General features: G+C 43.6%; 1 protein-coding gene across 15 annotated transcripts in view; it reads right to left on the bottom strand.

Annotated features, from left to right (window-relative positions):
* Nucleotides 1–22,575, bottom strand: part of ELAVL4 (ELAV like RNA binding protein 4) — a 154,195-nt gene that overhangs the window by 19,897 nt on the left and 111,723 nt on the right. For all 15 annotated transcript variants that reach the window (XM_045204321.2, XM_053919914.1, XM_053919916.1 and 12 more), the window contains one exon: nucleotides 6,021–6,124. In XM_045204321.2, the coding sequence (XP_045060256.1) occupies nucleotides 6,021–6,124 (104 nt within the window). The remainder of the gene's footprint in view (nucleotides 1–6,020; nucleotides 6,125–22,575) is intronic.

Raw genomic sequence — 22,575 nt, 5'->3', positions numbered from 1 at the left:
CACTTGTTTCAGTCATCAATCATCCCAGGTGGCACTCCACTGCCAGGTGAACCTTCTAGAACTTTACTTTGACCAGCTCCCTTTCCTGCTCAAACCTTGTACAGCTCCCTACTTCCCCGCACCCCCTCCAAATCAAATGGGAACCCCTGTAGCCAGATGACCACCCCATCTGCTGCATTAGAGTTGGTCCTTTGCATGTCTGTGCCCACCATGAGGCAAGAGCTTCCAGAGAAGCAAATGCTTCACTAATCCTGCGCCTTAAACTTAGGTTAAAATCCAAGAGGGGTCCTATAACTGTGAAAGTTTAGTGGGAGTAATTCCAAACCTTCAAATACCATTTTGAACCACTTTTGACAGATGGGTCTCAGTGTAACTTGAACCTGTATCCACACTTTGAATAAACACGTCCCTCTTTCAGTACTACGGAACCATCTGATTCTCTTGTTAATGTGACAAAGAGTTGGACCACTGCAACTGGATTCAGTGGAGTGCTTCTTAACAAGAGGCTGGAATTACAGTGCAAATTCAGAAGCTGCTCTTTTGGAGCTGATGGTGAGGTTCAGGACTGGGACAGGCATTGGCATGAGGACTAGGAGTACTGGAAATAATTTTCTAGAATTTATAGCCATTTCACCCAATGCTTTCTGGAGTCTAAAGTGATCTCTGTTTGAGACAAGTAGGAAAAAAACTAAACAAGCAGCACCCCAAAGCCCTAAGTGGGGCAAATCATCTCCACTGGGCTCAAGGTTGAAATGTTGAGAAAAGACCCAGTTTCTCAAGTGGGGAGCCAGGCTGCCGTGGCAAGCTAGACAATGTAACCACCAAGCCCGTCTGACACACATGGGTGGGAGAATCGCCGGGGCACTGCCTGGAAGCAAGGGGTCTGGGAAGAAATGATCTGAAGTCAGGTCAGTGCTCAGGTTGATGGCAGAAGCCCCGAACCACAAGTCTGTTTACTCAAGACCCTGGAAGAGACATGCGATTCATTTGTTTGCTTTTTTATCTCCTGCCCACGCCGGGGAGTATAACCCACGTGTTTGTGTGGAGCCAAATACACACCCACACACTCACGGAATGCATGTGCTGCTGAACAAACAGGCAGCGTGACATTCCAACACATGCGACCCACTGCCAAAGTTCCTTTTAAAACACTTTTTGTTACTCTGAATCTCACTACAACTGTGATCCTGAGTAAGTCTCTCAACTTCCTCGGGCCTCAGTTTTCTCATTTACATAGATAGCACTCCTTACAGGGCTATTTTAAGAATTAGAGCTGAGGCCCTGGCTGGGTAACTTGATTGGAGTGTCGTCCCCATACACCAAGGTTGCAGGTTTGATCCCCAGTCAGGGCTCATACAAGAATCAACCGATGAGTGCATAAATAAGTGGACCAACAAATCAATGTTTCTCTCTCTTTCAAATCAATAAATTTAAAAAAATACTTTTTAAAGAATTAGAGCTGATCTGTATAAAGCACCTAACCCTGGGGATGCTTCGAGGATTAAATGTGATCAAGCATGTAAAAGAGTTAGAATAGTGTTAGACACAGAGTAAGTACTCAATGAAAGGTAGCAATACTATTATTATTTCCTGTCAAGCTTATGGTCACATATTAATAAGCAGCTCCTCTTCTGACAGAACCCTTCACAGAACCTTTGGATGCTAACTCAGTCCAACTGCTGGCCACTTATGCGGCTTTGGACAAGTCACTTCATCTGTGTGAGCCTAATCTCCCAGATGAGGGGTGGGAACCTGGCCACTCTCTCCCACTAAAGGAGTTATAATCCAAAGAACACCCCTCTGCGGTCCCATGTTTGCAAACACGTACTAGGTGGTTCCGAGGAGACCTCTGAAAGACATGCTTCCAAAGAAAATACTCATTTTTTCCAGGTAGGCATGTTGTCTGCAGTCACCCACCCTAGTCATTGCATTTGAGTTAGGAATCACACTCTTTCTCTGTTTTAATGCTGTGTCTATGTATAGACGGTAATGTTCTCCTCGAGGACAGAAGCCTGGCCTTGCCCTCAGTATTCGCACAGTCACATCACATCCCCCTTCACAAAGGGGAAGTGAATATTTGTTAACTGGGGACCATCATATGCGGGCACCTTCTACCAGCAGTCCAGTAATGAGTTATTCACTTCCAATCAGCAAAACAGTGTTTGTGTATTTAAATTTGAGTTCAGAGGCTGCCAACTGCATGTCCACAGGTCGACTAGGAAGGTATGTTTGGCCCACCTACATAATGCTTTAAATGTATTGAGTTGGTATCCAACCTTTAGAAATGGGAAGATTTGGCATAAAAAAAATCTAGATTTCCGTTTCTATTGAAGAACTGGAAGATCTGGCAACAATCTAGGCTTAAACGATCAGCAGTAGCTGAAGAAAAGCTGCACTTTTTCATGGCCCTGCAGCTCACTACAGCCTCCACTACTCCCTGGCTTTCCAGAACTATCTCTGGATTAAACTGTTGATCACCACCCTTCCGAGAGGAAGAATGAACTCTTGCCGCGCCTGCATCTGTGCTGTGCGCTAAGGAGTTTTGCGCTGAGTACTCCAACAACGCTCCGCAGCACCGGGTGGAGGGCGCAAACTTGACTACAGTTTGCAAACGCGTACTAGATGCTCCATGGAGATCTCTGTGATGCCTGTTTCAAAAAAAATACTTGTCGTTTTCCAGATGGACAAGTTATCTATTCCTTCATGGAGTCAGAGTAGAGAGATAAATCTCATGCCACTTATCAAAGCAAACTGAAGCAGAAGAAGTAAACAGAGGCCTGAAAGGCAGAAAAGCAATTTTTAAAAATTAATAAATGATGAGACTATTAACAGCACACAAAAAAGGTTTGCTTTTTCCCTCCCCTTTAATATGATTTTTACCTTAAACACTGTGTCCCTTTAGGAAAGGGAAGAAAATTTAATAAAGGAACCTATCACTCAAATTTAATTTTTAGTATGGCAAATAAACTGCTTTAATGAAAGGGCTGAAATCCCCAGGTTTTGCACATTAAATTTTCATTCGTCGTAGAGAATGGAAATTATTGATTCCGTCGTGGCATCATGCATTTCGAATCCTACAGTGCCTTGGAAGCCCACGTTACTGCTGGGTGCAAATGTGCCGGCAGCATTTTGATGCAGGGTGAGCGCAGGGTGGGTGAGGGGTATATAGAGAAGGGGAGGAGGCAAACTGGCTCTTCACAGAAAGAAAATAATCAATGTTCCTTGTCGTGAAGATCCACTTAGACAAAGCACTACTTCTGATGGCATGATGGGCCAGGGGTGCATTCTGAGATCAGAAAAGCTGGGTTCACTCAGTCTTTGGGGAAATGCCTACAGCTTCACGGAATACTTAAAAAAAAATCACTCAGAATGGATGGCTGATTATTTGATCCTAAGCTCTTGGGGAAGTTTGGATTTCAAGAAACTGCAGAGGAAAGAAAAGTATCTTTCTCACTTCAAGGTCAGGGTGTCCATCAATGGAAGAGTAAATGTCTCACATTCTAATGCTGGATAGCAGAGAAAAATCAATCAAACCCACAAACACAGCTCTCAACCTGGTGTGGCCTCATCAAAGAGTTAGGTGACATGAGCATCCTATCTTTACTTAAAGCACAAAAATAGGTATGCCTTTCCTTTGAAAGAAATTAATTCTCCTACCTTTCAGAGGACTTCTTCATAATTAAACAACTCTCAATTATTTCCCCCTTAGAGAACTCATAGGGATTGATTGATTCTAAGCTGAGAATGAGGCAACCTGGATGAGGACCATTTGGGGGCCTTTGTGTAAGGCTGTATAAGACTAGGACTGTCTAAGATTATGCAGGGACTGTGTAAGATTAGGAAAGCAATCCTCTAGAAGTAAACTAAACTCAGGTGGAAAAGTAAAGCTGCTTAGGGAAGGATGAAAGTAAAGAAGGAAGGAAGGGAGGAGTGGAGGATAAAAGAAAAAAGAAAGGAAGGAAGGAAAGAAGGAAAGAAAAGAAAAGAAAAGAAAAGGAGGGACATAAGAACAGCAATCATATAATATATTTCAAAAAGAGAAGGCTTTGTTTTATTTTGGTTATGTTTTTATTTTGATTACCTCCCAACTAAGATGATATTATACCACTAGTCCCCTCTGTCAGTGTGGATATTGGAAAAGTAGCTCTGTTGAACTAAAAAGTTTTGGTTTTGTGTTTTCAGATACTGAGAGGTGGTGCCATCTACAGATTTCCATTCTGGGAGGTTTCTCTTTTGTCCTACTTTGTGTCAGACTCGCTGTCATGAGGATAAGAGTGCCCAGGAGACACCTCCCCATAGTTTAATAAGTTATGAAGAATGGGACTCATTAATCGGCTGGCAGCTGACCCCAAACAGGACGCTAGGTGGGGAAGATGGGAAAGGAAGCTGAGGAGGAGGCAGGCTCCATTCAGGAGCTCACCAAGGGAAAAAAGCAAATAGCACCACCTCCTGAAGGATCCCCATGAGGTGAGGTCTGATCTGACAGTGAAAATCCAGCTGCAGAAACCTCAATCTGCAGGAGCAGGCTCTGGGCAACCTGAGTTTTTTTCAAGTGAACCCTTCTTGCGATATTATGTACCAGTCTGATTATTTTCAGATGGCTGGAATGTTACTTTTTCTTTCAGTCCTTTACTATATCCCCATAGATTTTATACAATATTACATTCGTGTGTTTGTTTATAACTGATTTTTCTTTTTCAAGTCTCAGTTAGGAGGGTCCTCTCTACCTTTAGGTAAAGCCAACCTGCTCAGCATGGCACATGAGGCCCCGCCTCCCCTCCTCATCTCTTCATTATCCCCACATCCAAACTTAGCCACACTATTTATTCTAAGTGCTGGTCCCCACTCACAATGTTTATGTCCCTTTTCACAGCTTTGCCTGGAACAGCTTCCTTCTTCCCGGAGCTCAGCTCTGGCTGTCTCTGCAGACCCAGGCTTACAGGCCTTCTAGGTGGGATAGTCATCCCAACACCCTATCTGCCCTCTGGACTGGAGGTCCCACAGCTTGTGGTCCCTTCCCTGAACTCAGCCCTCACATCACTTGTTGGGAGGGCTTTGCCCACAGGGCCCCCCCATCCACCACAGATGAGAATAAGTCTACTAAGACATGATCTGCTTGGGGAGGAAAGGTGGCCGATCTCTCAAAGGAGAAGGGCCAAGAGCCTTTTCCTCAATGGGCTTTTATTGGGTTCAATTTGCAAAGGAATACAGGTAAAGCTCATCAATCATTGTCAAGCAGTAAGGATCAAACAATAGATAACATACAAAGAACTCTGAGGGCTTATTCTGAGTCAAGGTCAGTTAGCTGAAGGGCTATAAAACTTTGGGAAACAAACTCATTTCATGCTTGGACCCTTATCAGAAAACTGAGGGCATTCTTAGCAAAGCAGGTTTCACAGGGTTTTATGTATTCTTTCTTAGGCCTGATTGCCCAGGGGAATCCACCCTTTCCAGCACAGGGCTGCACCACCCTCTGTCATTGTTTCAGGCTTAAGTCAGGCAGGGGAAGTAAGGCAGCCAAGATATTAGGAGACTTCTTGCAGACAGAATGAGGACTCAGGCTATGTCAAAGCCAAGGGGTGAGGGTCCATCACCCCCTTTTTCTACAGCCCCCCAAGTCCTTCCCTGAGGGCTTCTTTGTGACCATGCCTGTCTTAGGTCATCCCTCCCTTGAGGAATCTTACCCGTCACTGGCTAAATGGTCAGGCTTGGGGCCAAGCAGGGTAAAGTAAAGTGGGCAGAGGTGGCACCCCTGCCAGGGAGATAAGCTTTGTCTCCTTAGTGGCTTATGGTCCCGAGGTCTCTCACTCAGCCTTAGCCATAGGGGTTTACAGCTTCTGAAACCAGGCAGGGCGGTTCCCAACACATCACTTTTCTGTAATGATCTGTGTCCCAAGTAAATGTTCTTTGAATAAATCAAGAACATCACCTCCAGCTACCTCATAGCTTTTATTTATTAGATGAATGGGATGAAATTAACCAATGCCTCCCCAATCAGGAGCCAGCATATCACTTCTTACCTTTATGGTTTTGGTCTGGAGTCTGAGTCCATTTAAAGTGTTGATGGCTTTCTCTGCATCCTTTGGGTCAATATAGTTAACGAATCCATACCCTAAACTCTGTCCTGTGGAAACATTTTTTAAAAAAGAGAGAAAGAAAGAGAGAGAGAGAGACAGCTCAATATCTTTATAGAGGTAACACTTCACATTGCAGTGAATCCAAACCCTCCTCTAGCATATGGTTTCCTTTATGCCAGGGTTTACTCCCAGGTTGAGAAATTTCAAATTCTTTCGTGTCTCATTCTGGTCAGCTTTTCAACTCACAGGAGCTGCCCAGGCTGGGAATGGGTAAGTGCTCTGCACACATCCACACCATAGATGTGCGAATGTCCACCTAATCGGGGAGGGTCAGGACAGGGCAGTGGAAAGAGAACAAGTGTTATTTCTTAAAAAAGTATTGAACCGGAGTCCCAGGGCTTTCCCTATCAGCTGTGTGACTTTGGAGACAAGTCATTTAATCTCCTGAGTTTTTTCTCCCCCTAACATCTATTCTCTGGGAATAACAGCACTTTCCACATACAGGTTTGAGAGGATTAATGAGATGTTGTATGTAAGATGCCTACCAAGTACATTGCCTAGAACACAGTAGCTGTTCAACAAACAACAGCTACGCCATGCTCAGTCCCATAAAACTGGGGCAAGAACTGGATGGAGGAGCTGTGTCTGCTGCCTCAGTCATGCCAGCCACACCCCCTCAGAGGAATGTAGCAGGATCTGAGCAGCAAGACTGGAGATATTATAGTAAAGCATGGCAAGAATTTAAAGCAGTTGTTACAAATCATTTATTGCTTCTATCACCCACCCCAGCCCAACAACATCAAAAAAAGGGTGGGTTCTATTGGAAAGAAGTGGGGAGCTCCTAACCCTAAGGGGGGAATATGCAGAGGAATTCTTCAAGAGGATTTAGCTCCTTTCAGCGGAGATGGCTTCAACTTGTCTGCAAAGGGAGGTGGCAAGTGACAGGACTCTCTTCTAAGTGAAATAAAAATAATGTGTTTGTGATTGTGCCACTAATTATAAATAGTCCATCAGCTCTGCCATGTGTCATCAGTCAGAAATATCATTAGGAAACTTTACATTTTCTGACATACCCTTTAGGAAACACAGAGTTCAGGGTGGCTGCAGAACCAGCTTGAACTTTCCAGGCAATGTTAGTGATCTGTGGGGGGCGGCAGAGCCAAAGGGGAGGAAAACGACAGGCCGCCACACTCACGGGAGGACTGATTACATAAAGCACCCCCCGTGGAGTGCAGGGGCCAGGGCGGGGAGACAGTACAGCCAAGAGCCTGCCATGTCCTGGTGACAGGAGCCCAATTCAGCAGCCAAAAACTCTTTCCAACAGCTTCTGTTTTGCTGGTAAGTGTCTGTGTTTGGGTTGGTTGTGGGAGGGAACCTGGGAAAACAAGTTAGTTCTGGATCTGAAAACGGGCGACTCTGTTATCCTTTATAGGAAAGAGACAGAGAGAATCATGAGGAAACTCAAATGCATTTTTTTGAAAAACCACACATGACAACTTTTTCCACTAGGATATTCCTTTGTGTTTTGGAATACTGGAGTGGGAATAGGAAAAGACAGGGGCGGAGGCGAACTTTGCCAGGTATGTCCTTCACCAGCCAGAATCAGTACCTGAAAAAGCGGAGAATGCTGAGCACCCTCCCACTGCCGGGACCCTTCTCTTCCCATTTCACGGTGTTGGTGCAGTGTGTGTTTGCATGTGTGTCCGTGTGCATGTGCACACAGAAGAGTAAGCGGAGAGAGAAGTGTGGGTGGGTGTGAATTACAAGACCCTGCCACATGTTCCAAGAAAAGTTTTGCAAACCCAAAAAAATTAAAAAAAAAGAGACTAATTTCATTGGTTTAAAAACATCATTTATCCTAATTTTGGCCCTACCTCAACAAGCCTAACTAAATTTACCTGATTAAATTCATTTTCATCATGCACATATATTAGTCCTATTTACCTTGAATGTAAGAGAAACCTTAAAAACTAATATACTAAAATATTTTTACAATTATTTATTTTAAACAGCCATATACCAAGTTGAGCTGTTTTAAAGGACATTTTAAAAAGCACTTATTTCAATGATAAACCTTAGGTATGAATTCTAGGAAACAGGTCAGGATAGTCAACCTATCCAGCTAAATTTAATTTGTGTAAAATTAAAATAAAAAATATATACAAAGCACTCACCACTTAACTGCAAACACTGGACCTAAATCCAAATAATTTGTAATTCATCATAATGATGGAATAATATTGTAAGAATTTATCATTCCTACCAGTGATGCATGTTCCCTGATATACTATCTTTCCTGCTACTTATTCATATATTTACAGAAATCTAAAATATGAGTGTGGCTATGATTTTATATTCTGTATTTTATCTTCACTTCAGACCTTTGCTTCAGGAGGAAGGAAAACACTCTCAGGTCCTAGGAAGGTTCTAAAGATCAAATGAAAGAAAAGACTTCTGAGTCATAACTACCTACCCGCCTGTATCAGTCCCAAACCCACCACCACTGTAGCACCCGACTGCAATTGGCACTACTATGTTATCATTACGTGCTCTAGCTTCAGAGAGAGACTGCACTTAATGTCAAGAATAAGGGTGCTTTAGGAAAAGTAAAAGCCAGATGAACAGCATTTCAGAAAGTAAGGGGAAAGACAACTTATCAAGGAGAGATGCTCCTTGATATGAAACAATGAACTGCAAACTCTAAAACAGAATACCGCATCGAACAAGAGGACAGAAGTGGGAAGACTCGCCTGTGAATCGAAAGGTATGAGATAAATTGGCGGCACAGTGAAGCTACCTGTGGTTAACCTATTTCACAAATAGGCTTCTTCACGTGCCTCTCGCCATCACAGGAGGAGTCCAGCTGAGTCTAATAAAAAGTACTCTGTGGAACTAAACATTCTCTTCAAAGAGATCTATAGAGGATTAAATCCCTAGGTAGAAAACCCAAGATTCATTTCTTCCAGAAACTGTTTTAGTAGAGGCGGAGAATAAAATACGGAAGAATTTCATGTTTTCATTATGGTGGCCATATATTGGCGATGGGTTATGGACTTGCAGCTCTGTATGTAAATGTACATCGATAAATACAGATGAAACACAGCAACAAAAAATACCAACACTATTTCCATGGGGACCAGGAGAGTCACGACGCTGGGGAGGCCCAAGGGACCCGGGCGACAGCGCAGAGCTAGGTGAATGTGAATCTGCATCTCACACTTAGATGGAGTCTTTACATTATTCTTTTCCCCCAGATATGCCGTAACAAGATTTGACTAGATAGGGATGGTGACAGTGCTTTTAGAACAGAAAATTAAACTTCATTTTTGTTCTCAGTTTATGAGTTTATTGTGATAGCAAGTTGAACAAACCAAAAAGCAAATTGACAAAGAAAAGATATGATGAAATAAAGACCACCTCCAAAATTTAGAAACTATGGTGAGTACCTGGCTTGTTGATGCCCAGGTGACCTATGGCTCTCACATGGGACGGGGTCCGTGACAGTCCTGTCCAGCAGGCATGGGGGAGGGGTCTCCAGTCACCGTGCATGGGAAAGACACGCAGTCTTGGCAGTTAGGGATAGAAACTTAAAGTCATAATGTAGTTTCTAAGGGAAAACTGTTACACATAATGCCTATATTTTAAGGCATTTCAGTGGTTTTGCATTAAACAGATTCTTTTATTAACACGTGTTTCTTAAATCTGGACCTGAATATTTCAGTCTTTAGATGCACACACACAAACACATGATGTGTTTTTCTAGTGTGGCACGGCAGCATCTCTCTACTCTGTTATAATAATCTGTGTACCTAACTTCTCCCCTTAGACACCAAACACCTCTCCCCACATGAACTAGCTTATGAAAGTTTGCATCTTCGGCCCTGGCTGAGGGGCTCAGTTGGTTGGAACATTGTCCCATACACCAAAAGGTCGCAGGTTCGATTCCCAGTCAATGTTTGCCTCTCACACCAATGTTTGTATCTCTCTCTCTCTCTCTCTCTCTCTCTCTCTCTCTTTAATCAATACATATATGCTTGGGTGAGGATTAAAGAAAAGTTTGCATCTTCGAACATAGAAGGTACTTGACAAATATTTGCTAAGTGAAAGAATGGATAAACACATTTGGACTAATCCTTCATTTCGGAAAGCATATGAGCAGGATGTTCTTATGTTTGGGGGGAGAAGAGAGTAGGTACCTGGGGGATAAGCTGACACTAGGGAGAACTGGAAAACAAAAGACAAACAAAGAATGTCCTGGGTGGTTCTCCTCCAGCACAGTTCAGGTGAACAATAAAAGCCATCCCTGCCCACCTTTCCACAGAGATTCTGAGTCTCCAAAGTGCTTTCCCACCCATTCTGTCTCATTTGATTCTCGCAACAGCCCTGTGGGAGAGACAACAATCGTTTTATGAATGTGGAAACTGAAGCTCAGAGAAAACAGTGATTTGCCCGACATCACAGAGCTGGATCTTAGTCTAGATCAGGGGCTGGTAAAGTTTTATATGCATAGGGTGAGAGAGTAAACAGGTTAGCATTGGCGGATCCTCCAGTTCCTTTCATGACAACTCTGCCCTGTAGCATGACAGCAGCCACAGGCAGTATGTAAACAAATGAGTGTGGCTGTGTTCCAATAAAACTTCATTTAGAAAAATGGGCAGTGGGCTCAATTCAGCTTTTAGGCCATAGTGTGCTGAACCCCTGGTCTAGATCTTTTGACTCCAAATTCAGTGCCCTGTGTCATAACCACAGTTACTCCATCTGAACTAAAATGTTGACAACTGTTTTGAGGCGCTAAAATACTTCTGCAGCTTTTTGAATCACCTAAGACAAAGTAGATTGTCTTTGATAGTTTGTGTTAAACATGTTCTCAGACTCTAAGAAGGGTTGCCATCATAGCTGAGTATAACGCCTCATTTTGTCAGTCATTCTGGACAGAAGTTGTTTTCTCTTGCCTTTGAGGTCCTGGGGTGTAGGACAGCAGGGCTCCAAACGTGGCATCCTCACGGCTGATGGCAGCAGTGGAGAAGCTGTCTGTGCCCTTGCGGGGCTGGCCAGGAGGAACCTCAGCATTTTTGCACTGCTAACCTGCACAGCTTGCTCTTTCTGTCTTCAAAAATCGTCATTCTCCAGAAACCTAACAGTTACTTTCCCTCATCTGCAAAGCCCCCAAGGGGGCAGCCAGATGGGTAGCTGCTGTTGATGAAAACTTCTGAGTTGAGTAAGGAATTTTTGTGGATGTTAGAACCCCTAGCTCAGGCTGAAATTCTGTTCTCAAAGCAAATAACAAAATCCCCAGTCACCCCAAGATCAGCTGTGTGGCGGGAATCCACGTGCCTGGTTAACCTCAGCCAACTCCACGTCCCAGGATCCCTCCCTGCCAGTCCTGAGGTGGCTTTCGTGGCTGTCGGTTGCCTTGACATTTACAGGAACTCACCCAAAAGAGGGCCAGAGAGCTCTGCGGCTGTTACTGCATATATACATGTGTGTGGCTCAAACCATATTTTCTGTATAATGTTGGTTAAGTCATTTAAGCTTCATCAGTCTGTTCTCTTATCTGGAAAAACAGGGATAATCCCTTATCCTCACAATCAAAGGATCACTATGAGGATTAACTACATTAGCATGTGGATGAAGAACAGCTACAACAGTGCCTACTTTATGCTAGTCACTATGCTAAATGGCCTAGTAAGAGTACCTAATTTAATCCTGAGTGATGTGGGCACATGTGGCCCATTGTGCAGGTAAGGGATGTGAAACTAAGAAATGTTAAATAACCTACCAAGAATCAAGCAGGAAGCAGGCTCCAGAGAGCTAGGGTTCACACGAACCCAACTCTGTGGGACTTCCCAGCTCATGCTTTCTCTCTCTGGGATCTGGCCTCTGTGCAAGGGTGTCTGGCATCAGATAAGAACTCAAGGGGAGGCACACACCCTATGTTGGGGTCTCTTCCCCTTCTTAACACTGACTGGGATGCTTTGAGATGCTGGAGCATCCCTGGCTCTGCCCCATCCCATCCCGCTTCTGCGAGAGTTGATGTGTAAACTCTCTGAGTCTTGGCATTTCTCCTGCAAACTCAGTGTTTGCAAAGCCAACTAGTCAGAGGATTTATTTTCTTTTAGTAGTTCACACAGTTTAAAGTCTTACTGCTAGAAGTATGATCCCTATACCAGCATCACTGACATCACCCGGGGACTTGTAAGAACTGTACCTTCAGCCCGTTGCTGTGTGACCTGGCTAAGTTAAACTAACTTCCTGCACCTACACATCTTACCCAGAGTCCCAGGGAAAGGAAGCTCTGATAGGAAAGCTCTCAGAATTTCCTAATGTTTGCTATTTCTTTTCATCCTCAAATTTTGCATTCCTACTTTGCCTGTTTCTGTTGCAGTAATCTCATCTGTAAAATGGACTTAATATTACTTTTATTTTCATAGAGTTACTAGAAGTGACGATGCTACAAAGTGCCTGGCATATAACAGACGCTCAGTAGACGGCCCCTTTTCTTTCTTCTCCCAGCCCCAGTGGGCACTGCTTTACACTACTGCCTACAAGGATGCCATCTCCTCAATGAGGCCCAACTTCCTTGAAGGTACAGAATGGGTCTGATGCTTTTCTTTTACATCGGAGCACATAATGCAATAGGCACACAAATTCCACATATAACTGGCACCTACTACATGCTAGATACAATGATGGGCCCCCAAATGACCAAGAGTTTATTCCTGCCTTCAGGAGACTTCTTATGTAGAAGAGAAAGACAGATATAAGAATTAATTATAGTTCAACAAAAATAATAAATATACTAGAGATTATTTTTTTAAGCTATGTATAGGAACAGAGAAGAGGTGGAAACTGATTTTAATGGAGCAGAGTAGGGAAGGCTTCCTGGAGGTGTGAGCATTTGAGTTGGGCTTCGAAGAAAGAGTAGACTTTTGCTAGGGTTTGCTTATCGAGGGATGAGACTGCAACCTGGGTGCTGAATTCAAGCAATATATTAATTTATCCCATAGATATTTATTGAGCATTTATTCTGTGCCAGGCATAGTTTTCTGTTCACTGGGAATATAGCAGAGAACAAAAAATACTTGGGTTTTTTTTTTTTGCCACCAGATTTGGGGTGAGGGAGTAGGACAAGAAACATACAAATGAAATATAAAGCTTGTTAGATCATGGTGCATTTAGGGAGAAAATAAAGCAGAGAAAAGGGAAAGGCAGTGTGGGGTTGCAATTTTTTAATACAGTGGTTGGGTAAAGTCTCACTGCTAAGGCGGCATGAGAGCAGAGACCTGAGGGAAAGGAGGCAGCCAGTCTCCCCACTGGAGGGAAAGGCATTCTGGGCAGTGGGAACCTCAAATGCAAAGACCCTGAGGCAGGAGCATGCCTGGTGAGTTGGAGCAACAGCACACGTCAATGTGAGAGCAACTTACCACTGCCCTTGTCAAATGACTAAAAAGAGGAAAGTGGCACCCCTGGTTTCTTCAGGCTGATTCTACAGTGCTGCTGAGTGAGGCACGTGTGAAAATCACTCCAGCCCCCTCCCCTGCGCCTTACAGACTAAGTGAACATTCTCACTGACATGTCTTGTCAAAATGACCTGTTAATGGGTCTCTATTCCCCCACTGGAGAGAGGGCAACTGAAGGCCAGAACAATATTTTATTCATCTCTGTACCCCCAAGACCTACCAAAGTGACCAGGACATTTTTGGACATCCAGTAAATGTCCATTGGTTGACTGAATGAATATTATCTATTTATATGCATATTTGCATCCTCTTAATCACCCTCAGGCTCCCGTATACCAAACAGAAAGGGACCAGGAAGAGTGGCAATCTTCTACCAGGGCTGTACCTGTGTGCAGATGCTGGTAGACGTATGGAACCGGTTCCCATGAGACACACCTGAGACACTGCAGGCCTCAGTGTGAAGAAGCGAAGACTCTAGAGGTGCTCAAAGCCCCTTTCAGTACTTGAAAGGCTGTCAGAGAAAGGCAGGGGTAGATGTACTCTGCGAGGTTCCCAGGGAGAAAATGAGAATCAGGCAATAAAGAGGGAGTAGATTTTTGCTTTGATAAAAGAAAGAACTTTTTAATAATGATTTTATAAGGGTGTGGGATGCCTTGTACGGTGGAGAGGGTCCCATGACTAGAACTATAGCAAATGTGAAGCCAGACTTACATTTTATCAGAAGATGCTACAGCAGTTCGCCAGACTGACCCATAAGGTTACTTCTAATGATAAGATACTAAGGTTCTAATTTATTATTATTAATATGTTTTTTAGAGAGTGGGGAAAGGTGGGAGAGAGAGAGAAAGGAAGAGAAACATTGATGTGAGAGAGAAACATGGACCGGTTGCCTCTTGTACACTCCCCAACTGGGGACTGAACCTGCAACCCAGGCATGTGCCCTGACTGGGGATCAAACTGGCAACCTTTTGGTTTGTGGGATAATGCCCAACCAAACTGAGCCACACCAGCCAGGGCCATTAGTTAAATCTTCACAACCTCTGATGCAGGCATTTCTGTCCCTCTTTCACAGAATGGGACACTGAGGCCCAGAAAGGAGAAGTAACAAACCCTGGCTAGAGAATAATAGCCAGAGCCATACCCCTGCCTTCCCACGACAGCCTTTCAGCTGTGCCCTGGTTTTCTGAATATGAGATGTGTCCAGAAACTATCCAGCTACATACTATGAAAAATAGAGACATTTACTGAAGAAAATACAAGATACAAGAAACACTGTACGCAGGACAACGATGCCTCAGTCCCCAAAGTTATGAACCCTCTTGAGGAAATCTGGTTCACTGGCAGCACTTTGAATCAAGTCTTTAGCAACTGCAGCACAACATTCCTTCTGCTGTGGTAGCAGAAGCTGTGGGATGAATTTTGCCATGACATAGTTTCATGCCAAGATCCTGCATCAAAATCTCAGATATGGTAGTTTTTGGAATCCCTAGCTCAGCTTCTAGTTCTCACACTCTCAGTCACTGATCTTTGTTGATTGCAGCCCAAACACATTCAACATTCTCAGGTGTTCTGCTTGTTGCCAGCCTTCCAGAATGTGGATCACTTTTAAGATACTTGCCCATCATTGAAGCATTTATGCCACAATTTTATTTGCTCTGCTCTCATTGCATCTTCCCCGAGAGCCTTCTGAATCATCCAAATAGTTTCCATGGAGGAATGTTCAAGCTCTGTCATTTTGAATGAGGCAGCCACACAGTACACAGGCTCACTCAATGGCATCTACCACCCCCACTGACTAGTACAGTGAAGTCGTCATGTTCACACATACACATTCCAGTCCACTCTCCTTGGCTGCCAGGTTATATCAGTGTCATGCAAACCATTCTCGCTACATTAACAATGGCCAGACTTTTTCTAGACAGACCTCATATGTGCTCATTTGTGTGCTAAACACCTGCCCTGACACAGCACAATGTGCCCGAGACTTTGAGGGGGGCTGCATTTTCTAGTACTATCTCCAAGTTCTCTTTCCACTTAATTTCGACATATACCCCAAAGTATCTGGTTCTCTTCTTCCAACTTGGTGCGTCTGTCAGACTGGATCTGGTACATCACAGGGTGACTGTCTTGGAAAGACTTAAGTATCAATCATCTTCAAGTCTCCCCCCCTCCAGATTTGGAAACTGAGGACCAAGGAAGAAGCAAGGGGTTCATGGTCTAGTAGGAAAGTAAGACCTTCGAATCAACAATGACAGTCTTACGAGTATGGTTAAGTGGTAGGACAGTGAGAGAGAGACAGGTTTCTGGAGGATATACCTGAGCTAAGACTAATTTGAAAAGACTGGTAGGAGACAGCCCAGCAAAAGAAAGAGAAGAGCACTCCAGGGGGATGGGACAGCAGGAGCATATACCCCTTCAGGAAAAAGGACTGCCACTGATTGTATAGTCATTACTTCCAGAAGGCCAAGAGCTGTTGATACCGACCTGGACTGTCAATGCTGTTTCTAAGCTGAATCTGTGCTCAGATGCACACGTGAGATCTCCCCGCACCTCTGGCGGAGACTCAGAAGTCATTTAGACATCTGAAATTTTGAGTGTGTTTGCTCTCTGTTAATAACAAACACTGTTAAAAAAGACAGGACTCAGCCTTACTTATTCTGAATTCCCGAAGTATTTAAAGTTACATTGAGCCAGTCCTTGGTTATTTCCAGAGGCTACATCCTGGCTTCCTAAGTAGATGTAATTACCCAGAGGTTGAGAACTCTTCATGTGGCATCAGGATGGCAGCAAGCAAACACTTGCCCACAGTGGGCATTCACTATAAGTGCATCAAACTAAATGTATTTCTCAATGGACCCTCAGTTCCCTAGGGCAGGGACAGGGGTCTTATTAATTTTGATATGACCAATGTCTGGCACATAATAGGCTTTCAATAAATCTATGTTTAATGGATGAATAAATGAATTCAGTAATCAAATGAACAGTATCAAAACTAGTTATCAATTTTTTAGTGGTTACTATGTGCCAGTCACTGTACTGAGCGCTTTTTCTCTCCTCCCCAGCTTTACTGAGGTATAATTGACAAGTAAGACTGTGAGATATTTAAAGTATACATCTTGATGACTTGATATACATATACATTGTGAAAGGATTCCTTACATCTAGTTAATTAGTATATATTTATCTTTTTTTTGTTATACCTGAGTGCTTTATTCTATTCCTTAAAACAATCCTACAAGGTGAGTATTATCACTGCCATTTTCAATCAAGGAGCCTGATGTCCAGAGGTCTCAGATCCCAAGACCATCTGTGGCTCCAAAGCCCATACAGACTTTAATAGTGTTTTCTGATTTCAGAGAAGATACCAACCAAATTATTCAAGTAGATGTAAAACAACACCTCTGTTACTTGGGTAAGGCATGTGTAAATTCACAAAGTACAGACAATGATTTCCAGTAGTCCTCAAAGCAAAAAAGACCAGCTACAAAGTTATAGTATTTCACAAGGAAAACCAACCAAACAACTCTCAAAGGAGTTTTTAAAAACTTTTTTTTTATCACTGTTGGTGCTTTATTTCACTTTGGGTATCCTTCATTTGTTTTTTCATTTTTCGACCAAGCTCAATCAGATCTGCGAGCATTTTGATTACCAGGGCTTTAAATTCTCCATCAGATAGGTTGGTGATCTCCTCCTTGCTTAGCTCTCTTTCTGAGGCCTTACTCTGTTCTTTTGAGAAACAGAGGACTCAGAGAACTTATATGTACAACCCATGGATGTAAAATAAGGAGGGGGAATGCTGGAGGGTTGGGGGGGCATGGCGGAGGAGGGATGGAGGGGGAAAAATTGGGAAAACTGTAATAACATAATCAATAAAAATATTTTAAAAAGAAAAAAACGTTTTTAGTTTGTCTTATAAAATAAGTTGCTGCAAACAACAGCTCTTAATACATTTTAATAACAAACCTCAATAAGTGAAAAATGGAACTAATGTGAATCATATTTTCTTCTGTCTGTTCAAGAAAGAAAGGCAATTCGTAAGATTAAAAGTTAGTACCAAGTACTACTTAGAAAATCAAAGTAAAATAGATTCTAGACAATGTACCGGGAACAACAGAAGCCTCCTGACAACTACCTTACCTTCGGCATCTATCACAGACGAAGAAGCGCTCAGACTGATGACCCTGAGCAATGAAACATTCTTAATCTAAACTACATGCAATTAAATTATGCTCAGAATATTTCATGCAGGAAAGAATAATCACACATTTAAAAATATTTTTGACAAGGGTTGAAACAAAAAGAGGAGGATTTTGGCAAACTCCCAGATAGCCATAGAAATGGACGCAAACTCTTAATTCTTGGCTGGCTTACTCTCAATGAAACAAAGGTCTGGATATCAAACGGCCAAGACTTTCCACCCAGAATGGGTGTCAACCAACAGGTGATTCCAGAAATGGGGCGGATGTTAGTTGAGGGGTTAGCAACAAAGGAATAGAGGTAGAAAAAGTTACCAGGTTCATACTAATTACATACACTGTAATTAGTCTTTGGGTAAAACGAGACTGTCTGTGGGTGAAGGGAGCTGTTGTATTTAGGCACCAAGACAAGGGCTTCCGAAGCTCCCATTAGACGCTGTTCTCACACAGGATACGCGGAGGCGCCCGCCATCACGTTGGGGTGGAGACGACAGGCGATAAGTCATGTCAGAGGGTTTGGCACAAGGGAAATGCTTCACAAATATTAACAGAATATAAATGTGTTAAAACTGCCTTTACTTGAAGTAAAAGGAAATCCGTGGCTCTCCATGAAGGAGATGAGATAAATACCTTGTTTGTGCGGAGATAAGTCAGGATGTCAAATGTGAGCTGCAGAAGGACTTTGAAAATCTTTGTCAGTGTGTCATCTCTGAGGTTCTCTGGCCTTGGACGTCCCACTAATAGCTGTGTGAAATGCAGCGATGAATGCCCCGTCCCTGTCGTCAAGAGGTTCGTTGATAGCAACGTAAAGTACCAGATGTGACGCTCACAGCCATGGTCTGACAGCTCAGTTCAGTTCCAACAAATGGTAAAAAAAGACAGAAATTCCCCAGATCCAGGAAAACGGAAAGAAACAAGAAACGAAAGTGTGTCTTCCCTTTTTATCACCCCTCAGCTGGCAGGTAAGAAATAGACACAAGAAAGAACTAAAAACCCAAGCAGAAAAGAACTCATGCAGAAATGAGTCTGTGGAGTGGGAACTGAGGAGTGAAGCCATTTCTTATTTTTTTTTAAAGCTAAGGGCTTCTTCAGGAATGGCTACACCAAGCAAGTGTGACCAGCCTCACTACACTGAGTCAAGTGCGTGGGAGAGGTGACGATGAAGGAGTGCCTGGGGATGTGTGTGAGAATCACAAAATGTAAACACTTTCTAATGGCTCAGCTCTTTTGGGCAATGGAAAATGGAATGCCTCCCTGACAACCAGGAAACCAAATGAACCCATAATTGAAATCATGCCCAGGACACGCTCAGTACTCGGTAATTTTCAACAAAAATGTCTAGCGTGTGACAGGGCTGTGCTGGTGGTACAGAGCTGGCTCCACATGGCACTCTCTTCTGTTCCCCCTGAGAATCAGTAAGACTTTCCAAAGCGCCACTTGCCCACGTGCAGCAGAGGACGCCACCTCTTTCTTAACAAAGGAGATGAGGTCATCAGGTAGAAACTGTCCCAAACTGTCTCCTTCCCTTCTACCCACAAACACACCCCTAACGCAGATGTACAGTCCACAAAATGCTGAAGAAAAAAGCTTCCTTGGGTAAGGAATGCTATGTGTTACACCATTCCTTTTAAGATTTATGATATACATTAACACAGACTCAAAGAAGTCGTGACAAAACGAAACCCCTTTTCAAGTTGGTTCACTTCGGTCTCCCCAACTTACTTGGTCACAGAATCCCTTTTCGAAAACATATTACCTGTTACACATCTTTGGGAAAGACTTCCAGATGGGATTCCCAAACGAACATCACTCTTTGACACAGAACTGAATACTGTGTGTCTCAAGATTAATTACCCTCAGGTGGGGGAGGAGTTTGGGCTCCGACTCTGAGCTAAGGTTCCTGAGATACCAGAGGAGCCAGCAGAGAACAAGGAGACCAAGCCAGAGGATATTTCCAACGCCTCCTTTCAACTGTGATACTCCATGATTCCGTTTCTTAGAAGATGTCACATAGACTCGCTTCTGGGATAATGAAGTCACAGGACAAGGATATATCGTGGGGAGGGTGACAGGCATCTGAGGATATATTTTCATGTCAGTATAAGTTGTACAAGTTTGGTTCTAGCTCATTTGTGTCAGTAATCAGCATGCAGTGAGCTCAAGGATTTTCACTAGAAGAATTAAAGACCCAAGGATGAAACAAAACATAATTGTTTGGCTGTATGGACACCCAAGCCAGAGCACCCACAGACAGGTGCACACATCCAGGCACACACATGCACATTAGCTACAGGTAACTACTAGGTATACGACAATGGGAGGAAGCATAGTGCTGTAGATTAAAATAGAGACTCTGGAGTCAAACAAACACGGATTCAATGTTGCTCTGCCACTTAGGAGCTGTGTGACCTTGGACACATTACTTAACCTTTTTGAGCCTGTTTCCTCACCTGTAAAATAAGGCTCATAATACCTACACCTCACAGAACTGCTGTAAAAATTGTATTAGCATATGTCAGGTGCTGCTGAGTGTTTAACATATATAATAAAATATTTTATTTATTTTTAGAGAGAGGGGAAGGGAGGGAGAAAGAAAGGGAGAGAAACATCGATTGGTTGCCTCCTGCATGCCCCTAACCGGGGACCTGGCCCACAACCCAGGCATGTGCCCTGACCAGGAATTGAACTGGTACCCCTTCCGTTTGTGGGACGACGTCCAACCCACTGACCCACACCAGTCAGAGCTGTTTTACATATATTGATGCTAACAATAATCATATCAATATACTATTTTACAAAGGAGAAAACTGAGGGACAGAGAGGGTAAGCATTTGGCTGCCATACAGCTGGTAGGTGGGGAAACTGGGACAAAAATACAGGCAGTCTAGCTCCAATCACGAGGCTGCCCTGCATACCACAGTCCCAGATTACAACAGGTTCATTACATTCCCCTGGATGACACAGACACGCATACATAAATACACAAACTCCCCACACCTCCTCTTCCTCTTTGGCTTTTAAAATGTGCTGTTTTTATCATTAGTTTATTACACGATTCACTTCAAGTGGGCAGCATGCAGACACCAGTTTCCCAAACACAAGGATCCTATCTGGCTGCTCAAAGAGCAGAGGAACAAATACAACCCTGAGAAATGTAGTTCATTCTGAACGATGACTCACAAGCGCTATTTTCACAAACAGCCTGCTAATTAAACTTTCTTATGAACTCTGCTAACTAATTTTTCCAACGCATGGAAGAAAAATCATTCATTACAGACCGGAATCCAAAATCTAATATTAACGGCACAAGTAGGATCTGTGGCATTGTAATTTGATAAGCTTGAGCATTAATAACAGTTAGACACTGATGTCTGAGGGAGTTAATAGGCTTTTGTTGAGATGCATGTAGATGACTGAACAGAACATCTGGAAGGCAGACTAGAAGGCAAAGCTAGCTTATCATGGGGAGTTAGTATTTGATTTACCCTTATAAACCCCTGCTTACCATGCCCTGCCTTCCGGATGGCCGCTGTGATATCCTGAACTGGTGTGGCACTGAACGACTCGCCACCACGTAAGTCGCTCATCTGCTGCTACAGCACAGAGTAAGGTGGAAGGAGCCTGTGTTACGCCCCCATTTTATGCACACCAGTCTGGGGCCCAGAACTGTTTAACTCATGTAAAGCCCCACTGCTACAACTAGAATGAGAAATTTGTGGATCTTCCTATTTTATGTCGCCACTCATGAAAGTGGCCTGATTTTAAAAACAATCTCAGAAGTCATCCTGATATTTTCAAATACCGAACCAAAGGCTTTCATTTACAATCTTCCAGAACCACTAACACTGCTGTTCATGATTCCTGTAGCTATTTCTGAGGCTTACTGGAATACAGCCTACACGGGCACGTGCACGACTCAGGATGAAAGAGCAGGAATGAGGGGAGCCCTCTGGGAAGGTCTCTTGTCCCAACTGGCAGCAGCATGTGGTCAGGCAGACAGGGGTACACAGACAGCTTGGCCACTTGCCAGCTGTGTGACCTCAGGTTGGTCACTTTAAACTCCAGGAACCCTGGTTTCCGTATCTGAAGAATGGGGCCACTATCACCTCCAGGGGTTGTGGTCAGGATTAAATGAGATAACAAATATAAACACATGGCATCTAGCAGTGCTTAATAAATGTGAGTTCCCATTCCACTCCCCTGCTTTCTCCTATGCTGTCTCCCACTTCGTACTTGGAATCATATACCTGAGGACTGAACCAGGAACAGACATTCCCTTTCCCTTTCCTCTCTTTATTCATTTGTTGCCCAGGGGCAGAGGACCCTTGGTGAGAAGGTGGAAGGAGTTATGAGACAGAAGGGGACCCTCCTCCCTCTTATAGGTTGCTTTAATTTACAAGTGCCTTCACCTGTGTCACCTGGTTTGCATTCACAAGTACTGTCCAAAGAAGGTAGGGTCAGGGCTTATCTTCTTACTGTATATTGAGAGAATGAAGGTCCAAGGGGATAAGGTGGCTTGTGCAAGGATACACACACACCTATTAAGTGTGCATCTGAATGAGGGCTGGGGGATGGTGCAGGACTTCATTAAAGTCTGTCTCACTACTGGTTAGTTCACTGCACTGTGTCTAGTATTTCTGATAAGAAAGCGTTTTAGGGGGGATGTTTCAGGGATTTTGGGGATCTGAGGTAGTGCTCTACTTCTTTTGTATTTAAAGGTGATCTGTCTCACTGGGAAGGCTCCACTGACTGGGGAGGGGTATACCGGGAAGAGAGAAGGTGGCTGAGGACTAGTTCCAGTTGGCAGGGTCAGGACCAGGAAGTGAGCAGACATTCAATTTT

Source organism: Desmodus rotundus, chromosome 3 (genome assembly GCF_022682495.2).
Source record: "Desmodus rotundus isolate HL8 chromosome 3, HLdesRot8A.1, whole genome shotgun sequence".
NCBI classification, from domain to species: domain Eukaryota; kingdom Metazoa; phylum Chordata; class Mammalia; order Chiroptera; family Phyllostomidae; genus Desmodus; species Desmodus rotundus.
This window is presented reverse-complemented; position numbering and strand designations above follow the sequence as displayed.